Source organism: Colossoma macropomum, unplaced genomic scaffold (assembly GCF_904425465.1).
Source record: "Colossoma macropomum unplaced genomic scaffold, Colossoma_macropomum, whole genome shotgun sequence".
Lineage (NCBI taxonomy): Eukaryota > Metazoa > Chordata > Actinopteri > Characiformes > Serrasalmidae > Colossoma > Colossoma macropomum.
This window is the reverse complement of record NW_023494796.1, coordinates 9,024,923-9,033,279: the sequence shown is the minus strand read 5'-3', so window position 1 is coordinate 9,033,279 and position 8,357 is coordinate 9,024,923. Positions and strand designations below refer to the sequence as shown.

Genomic DNA, 8,357 nt, shown 5'->3' with positions numbered 1-8,357 from the left:
TAGTTAGTACACAGTTTTATCAGTCAGCCTTCACCATAGTTTATTACAGTTCAACAGAATACATGAACCTGGAACTGTACCTCAAACTCAGGAGCTATTTCCAACAAGCTAAAGGACAAATCTACTACAAAAATTAATAGGAAAACAAGCCAACGAGAGACTCATGTTTTGCGTGAAAAAATGGCCCCAAACCTGATATTTTGTTGACCCGACTGGCCTGGGTTCGGGTAGCAGACCTCTAAAATATGAATCAGATTAGATGGAAGAGTGGTTTGTTTTAGCATTTTAAAGTATCAGTAAAATATAAAAAACACATAAAACGTAGTTAAAGTGTTTCTCTGTTAGTAGACATTAGACAGGAGATGTGCAGAGGAGATGGTAGCAGTAGAGAGAGGAAATGTGGAGAGAACTTTAATAACAGCATTATTGGGGAAACATCTGTTTTCTACTATAAGTAGTGTTTTCACTTGTTTTACCTCTTCTGTTTTTATGATTTACCTTACAAGACACATCAGTGCTGAACTACTGCAAATATTGTTGATCTTTCATCCTTCCTGAAAGTTGAGCTGGAGACGTAGCGCTGTTTCTGGTCAGGGAGCAGAAACAGGGGTGGTTGCTAAGGAGAGATGAAATCTGGAGAGGACTTTAATAACAGCAATACTGGAGAAACATCTGTTTTCTATTATAAGCAGTGTTTTCACTCATCTTTTTTCTTTTGTTTTTTTATGATTTATCTTACAAGACATATCAAAGCTGATTTAGTTCATCATTCGTCTTTCATTTTAGCTGGAGCTGGAGACGTGGGGCTGTTTTCGGTCAGGGAGCATAGCAAACGGTATCACTGGTATTACAGTGCATTGTGGGAATTTTCAGGGAAGGAAGGCTTGGTGCACTGGAGAGATTTTGACAGTACTCTGTCTACTGAAGCAGAGAGCCCTTAGAGACACACACGCTGACTCAGCAGTCTGAGAAACCACTCGAAATCTGAAAGTGTGAAAATGCCCTAAACACGAAAGTATGCGAGAACAGAGACTCTTTGTCTGAGACTCACTTCCTGCCATTTAAGGAAGCATCAGTCTCAGTCAACTTTAACCCATTCATGTACAAAAAGTAAATTAACTATTACATGGACAAAAGCCCCAGACCTTATTGTGATTGGTCTAACGGTTGTAGTATTGAAGAGGCATTAATTTGATAGGTGTTTTATTTATCCTATTCAGACAATTAATTATAATTGCAGTAAACAATTCTTCCAGCAGTGCTGTTTCTTTTCTGTAGGTTCTGGTTGTTTATAAGTATTTAATAGTTTTGAGCTAAATTCCATAATAGTGTGTTGCATTTTTTTGCAAGGAAATGACAATACAGTGCAAATAGTTGGGCCAGTCATGAGGTGAGTAGTACATCAGGTAAAACTCAGTTTAAAAAACAGTTTAGCTGCACATCAGGTGGATTCATGCTCGTTTCGACAGAGTATTCTGGTTTAACATAACCCTTAGCTGCACCCCTGAAGTGGCTAATAGATCCAAACCTGTGTTAAACTTCAGCTGTACTACTGCTAATCTAGTGACAAAAAAATACCCTCATGGGTGAAAGTAGGTCGAACTGTGAAGGTGGGGAAAAGTACCTTTAGACACTCCAACACTTAATAAATTATGCTACAATGAGAGCATTTTAGCATTTTATTATCAATTTTTGCACTGCACTGAATAGTATTTAATGTACTGTCCCAGCTCAGCGTTTACTTAGAAATCAGACGTTTGATAAATTCATACCCATAACTCGTTGTTGCTGCTCTCTAAGCTTCCATTAACTCTTAAAACATTTAAAAAAAGAAGACTTTTAGTTTAACATATGCCAGGATCTGGATAATAGAAGATTGGTCTATATGTCAAAAACTATGTGGACACCTGACCATCACCCCTATATGAGCTTGTTGGGCATTCCATCCCCCACCACCACCACCACTCCCCGCAAACCCCCTCCACTCCTCCAATCACCACTCCTCTACCCAACCTTAATGTACCTTTATTGAAACTAGACTGAAATCAAGAACCAAAAAGTAAAACCGGCAATAACATCTGAAAAACAGCCCCAGACCATTATGCCTCCTCCACCAAACTTTACTGTTGGCACTATGCTTTCTTTAAGGGATGGCAACATCTTTTCATCCCGAGTTCAGGAAAAGACAATTATCACAAACAAACTGCCAAAGCAATGGAGTTTTTAATGCTAAAAACTGGAAAAGTCTTGACTGGCCAATTCAGTCACCTGATCTGAATCCCATTGTGCATACCCTTCATATACTATACAAAAACCTTAAAGAGACCCAGATACAAGCAGGAGAACAAGCTTGGAAGAGCATCACCAGAGAAGATACTCAATACCTGGTGAGGTCCATAAGTCACAGATTTCAAGCACTACATGAAAAGGATGCAGTGCTAAATCTGACTAATTTACTGTACATACCACTGCTATGTCCCAAACATGACAAGCCTTCAAATGGGGAGGGGGCCTTCTATAAAAAGTGCATTAATATCTACATGGTAAAACTGAAATATATACATATATATATATATATATATATATATATATATATATATGTACATATATATATATACTCATATTCATATATATAGTATATATAGTGTATATACTCATATTCGTGTCACATAGGTGCATCATTTGAAAATGTGTTCAGTAAAGCATTTAACATCTTAACTGACTAACTCGACAGCAGCACTACAGCATAACGTCTTCCACTCTCGATCTCACAAGGACACACTTTGTTAGTTCACATGCTTTTTTTTGAATATATATTGTAATGAATATATAACAGGCCTCTGTGAGATGATTTCAGACCAAAACTCTCATTCTTGAATATATATTTAAGGATGTTACTGGTGTATCTCTTAGTTTAACATCTGAACAATTACTTTATTCAGTGAAATGTGCTTGTATCTATTTTCAGGACTGAGCACTGCAGGCAGAAGATGCCTCATACTGACTGCAGTGTGTCTGGGGCTGCTGTGTGTTCTCCTGCTGGCTGCCATTACAGTGCTGTGGGTAAAGTTCAACAACGTGACTATAGAGAAAGACCAGTTACAGACCAGTTACACAAACCAGACTATAGAGAGAGACCAGTTACACAAACCAGACTATAGAGAGAGACCAGTTACAGACCAAAAACACCAACCTGACTATAGAGAGAGACCAGTTACAGACCAAAAACAACAACCTGACTACAGAGAGAGACCAGTTACAGACCAAAAACAACAACCTGACTACAGAGAGAGACCAGTTACAGACCAGTTACACCAACCTGACTATAGAGGGAGACCAGTTACAGACCAGTTACACAAACCAGACTATAGAGAGAGACCAGTTACACAAACCAGACTATAGAGAGAGACCAGTTACAGATCAAAAACACCAACCTGACTATAGAGAGAGACCAGTTACAGACCAAAAACAACAACCTGACTACAGAGAGAGACCAGTTACAGACCAGTTACACCAACATGACTATAGAGGGAGACCAGTTACAGACCAGTTACACGAGCCAGACTATAGAGAAAGACCAGTTACACAAACCAGACTATAGAGAGAGACCAGTTACAGACCAAAAACACCAACCTGAATATAGAGAGAGACCAGTTACAGACCAGTTACACCAACCTGACTATACAGAGAGACCAGATACAGACCAATTACACCAAACTAACTATAGAGAGAGACCAGTTACAGACCAAAAACACCAAGCTGACTATGGAGAGAGACCAGTTACAGACCAAAAACACCAACCTGACTGCAGAGAGAGACAAGTTACAGACCAGTTACACCAAACTAACTGTAGAGAGACCAGTTACATACCAAACACCAACCTGACTGCAGAGAGAGACCAGCAGAGAGTTGTCTTCTGTAGGTAAGCTGACACATTTAAAGCTAAAGTTACTTTTTCTATTTTCTTCTTCTTGCCAGTGAGTTCATACACATTTTAATGAACTTGTCCTGCTCCTGGATGCTGATCCTGGAGATCTACCGCCCTGGAAAGCTCCGATCCAACACACCTGGCACTCGTATTCAGAAGCCACTGAAGGCCTTCATTAACTGGATCAGGGGTGTTAGATTAGGGCTGGAGCTAAACTCTGCAGGGTTGTAGATCTCCAGGACCAGACTTGGGCACCCTGTAGTAGCAGAATATTTTCCTCACCAGTGACTAGCTTGCCATGCAGTGTTGAGCTAAATGAACACTTAAACTTGAATGCACTGCAGATAAAGCATTCAGTGGGGCATACACCTTCACAAAATGCATTCCGTACTAGCACGGTTCTTAAACATCATATAAGTCTCAGGTTAAATTAATTATGATAAAACTTTTTTTTTTTTTTTACTGGGAACGGAATATTCAACTTCTATTCATCTAAATATTCTAACATTTAAATGGCAAAATAGCATCCAAAGACCAAAAAGGTTCTACTTACCTACCTACTTTAAAAATCTGACTTCTTACAAAGTTATTTTTTTCTACATTAAATACTATTATATTATGTAATGATCTTGACCATGTAACAAAAAATTAGTTCATGTTTATGTCAAAAAGTAGAACATCCTATGTATTATTTTATGTTGGTACATGCTGTGCTAGGTCAGGGAGATGAAAGGCTAAATGGATAAGAAGGAGCTAAACAGTGCAGGATGGTAGATTTCCAAGATTTTCCGCCAAACATACCTTTTTGGAATTATGGCCAAAAAATTCAACCTTGGTCTCGTCAGAGCATTGGATAACTAACTTAATGAACTATTTAGTTAGCTCACCTTATACTGGATAACTAACTTAATGAACTATTTAGTTGGCTCACATTATATTGGATAACTAACTTAATGAACTATTTAGTTAGCTCACCTTATATTGGATAACTAACTTAATGAACTATTTAGTTAGCTCACCTTATATTGGATAACTAACTTAATGAACTATTTAGTTAGCTCACCTTATACTGGATAACTAACTTAATGAACTATTTAGTTGGCTCACATTATATTGGATAACTAACTTAATGAACTATTTAGTTGGCTCACATTATATTGGATAACTAACTTAATGAACTATTTAGTTAACTCACCTTATATTGGATAACTAACTTAATGAACTATTTAGTTGGCTCACATTATATTGGATAACTAACTTAATGAACTATTTAGTTAACTCACCTTATACTGGATAACTAACTTAATGAACTATTTAGTTAACTCACCTTATACTGGATAACTAACTTAATGAATTATTTAGTTAGCTCACCTTATATTGGATAACTAACTTAATGAACTATTTAGTTGGCTCACATTGTGCCATAAAATCGCAATACATCAATAAATGTATTTAAATAAACCTGTTGACTGACAATCATGTCTTAGGAGCGAAAATAAATACTTTTTTCAACAACTGCCAAACAGTCATGTACACTGTATACCCTAACAATCACCTATCATGACAGCCACATGGAACACACATTGTAGCCATCGAACAACCCTCAGCAACCATGAGAGATACCATAGTTCTCCACTTGAAATTGCCTCCAATACAATAACAGCCACGTAGGCACATCTGTGTTACAACCAAAGATACTAAAGCAACTACACAACAAACAACCAAAGCAGTGATCAAATAAAATATATAAATGTAAAATTTTTAGCGCAATCACCTTGGATAACTTAGCAACCACTTAACAACACCCAGCAACCACCTTAAGCAATGGTAAGCATGACAAAATTATGCTATCAGGCACAAGAGACGATTTACAGGGAAAGTCATAACTGCAAAAAAGCAGCAGCAAAACATGAAAAAAACATGTTTTATACTTGTATTATAAACAATGTAAATTAAGTTTTGTTTCCCTCTTTTTCCCCAACTTCTATTCTAATTCTAATTCTGAACTGTCAATCAGAATACATTTGTTTCTTGACCAAAGTGTGGAAGTGACACCAGAGGATAATGAAGTCACTGATTAACAGTTAACTTCAGCCAATCAGATCTGATCTTAGCACATTTTGGGCCAGAATATGGCCATAATTACATAATTTATTGTAAATAAAACCACTCAGATGCAGTGAACTTTACCAATATGGAATGATTATCAATACTTTGGTCTGAGTGTCTGAGTGTGTGTACATGTGTGCTGTATTTTTAGTGAAGGCAGTGCAGGAGGGTTGGAAGTTTTTCAAGAACAGTCTTTACTTCATTTCTACTGGAGAGAAGATCTGGACTGAGAGTAGACAGGACTGTAGAGGAAGAGGAGCAGACCTGGTGATCATAAACAGCAGAGAAGAACAGGTGAGAGTGTGTGAGAGAGTGAGAGAGTGAGAGTGTGAGTTAATTTAGTTGTTTTTAGTTATGTAGTTGTGCATTTTCAGATTTTTCTATCATAATTACAGGAATTCATTACCTGTATGCTGGGCAGCAGTCAAGCTTGGATTGGTCTGTCAGACATTGAAAGAGAGGGTGAATGGACATGGGTGGATGGCTCAGCACTGACCACTGCGTAAGAAACTGCAAATAAGTACATTTAAGCCCTCTCTCCCAAAATACACACGTCATAGTTCTGAAGGTACTGTTATATTTTTAAAATGGGCAATTATGTAGTTATTACTGCGGTATGGTGTGTTAGTTCTTTTAAATGTACTTTGAGTTTGAAGCTCCAGACACTGAAAAGATGTGACTATGGGAATCTGTTAAAATAAGATCTGATACCTGACAGAGCAGGGGGTGCCGCTTCTAAATCCAAATCTAAAATATCAGCTCTATGAAAAAAAGGAAGAAAAATTAGCATTGTCTTAGTTAATAGTGAGCTGTGAACTGTCTACTTTTGCGCCGACCCCTGAGGTGAAACATCAGGGTGCCAGGCACCTTCAGCTGAACTGGGTTATTTGGCAAAATATTTTACTGCATATTGAAACACTTGTTTGTGTCTGGTTGCATTGATTCCCCTCAGTTCTCTGTCCACAGAAAGTCATGTCTGACCATTCATGACCAAATACTCCAATCTGCCTTCAAAGGATGAAGTTCAGAGTGGGGAGTGGCAGGTATGTTGTGGAAATGTAACAGTGTTTACATACTAAATCAAATGATTTTATTAAAAAAAGAAGATTGAATTTTCCATGATAGGGGCCTTTTAAAGAGAGATAGTGGTCACATTGGGAAGAGAATTATCTCTCAAAGTGTAATACGGGATTACACAGATTACATCCTAAATCATAAAGTCATAAGAAAGTAAAGATCACCACACATAAACATGTTGGCTGTCACGCCTTCTGTAGCGGAGACCCACATCCCTCACTCCGTCCAGCACTCCAACTCCCAGAATTCACTGGGAGGTCACATGATCAGGAATCCTCAGCCATCCACCTACCAACATTCGCGCTCACCTGAGTATTGATTGATTACACCACATTCATCAGCCGTTACATTGGCATACAAGTCAAATGAGGGAAGGTTTGATATGCACAAACTGGAGGATGTTCATGGATGTTCTCAGCATATTTACTCTATATGTATTATTAATATAATGTTTATTTATTTAAAAGAAATACTATTTCTGTTTGTTACTGCTTCTCCTCATTGTTCCTGACAGTAGCACAGTAGCCTCTGCAGGCCCTCTAGTAGCCACTCCACCAACAATCCACGGAGGCATTTTCAATTCAAATGATCAAATTAAATATTTTTATCCATGACTCTGTCAATAGATTAATAAGGACATTGTTGGTTCTCTGTGTGTGAAAGGGGAGGAGTGAAAACCTCCTGCTGAGAAAACACTTTTTTTAAATGATAACTTGTTTTCTCACCTACAAACGTGAAAATCCCCTTTTTGATAAAGCTACGGCCCACCAGGAAAAGTATACAGCACTTGTGGTTTTAGGGACCTTCATTCAGCATTGAAGACATCATAATGTTACAGTCTGTGTTTGGTGTCACATCATAATGATCCACTAGAGGGCACCAGTGAGCAGCTTAAAACCTGATCCAGCACTAATCAGTTATACACATGCTGTATAATTTTTCAGGCCAAACTGACAAAACTGAACTGAATCCAATCCAATCCAAATCGCACAGGGCTGCAACCCAACTCTGGAAGTCTGCGTAAGAATATCCTCATAAGTGAGATCATTACCAAGAGGCTGCATTTAGGTTGACAAACTAAAGGAAAATGTCTGCTTCAAGAAGCTTCTACACATGTACCATGTGACTTGAGGTCTCACACATGTGTCCAGCCTCACTATCTGACTATCTACCACAGTCTGCTTAGTCTAGACTATTTACAGTTACAGCTGAGCACAGATACTCTGCAGTGGCTTCCCACCAG

At 38.1% G+C, this 8,357-nt stretch overlaps 1 protein-coding gene across 1 annotated transcript in view; it reads left to right on the top strand.

The window, feature by feature from the left end:
- LOC118816500 (C-type lectin domain family 4 member A-like) overlaps positions 1 to 6,325 on the top strand; it is a gene marked incomplete at its 3' end in the record, with an annotated part of 11,696 nt that extends 5,371 nt beyond the window's left edge. Inside the window, exons 3-5 of the mRNA XM_036582907.1 lie at positions 2,039 to 2,098; positions 3,498 to 3,549; positions 6,189 to 6,325. Coding sequence (XP_036438800.1) covers positions 2,039 to 2,098; positions 3,498 to 3,549; positions 6,189 to 6,325 — 249 coding nt within the window. The remainder of the gene's footprint in view (positions 1 to 2,038; positions 2,099 to 3,497; positions 3,550 to 6,188) is intronic.
- Between the last annotated feature and the right edge of the window lie 2,032 nt (positions 6,326 to 8,357).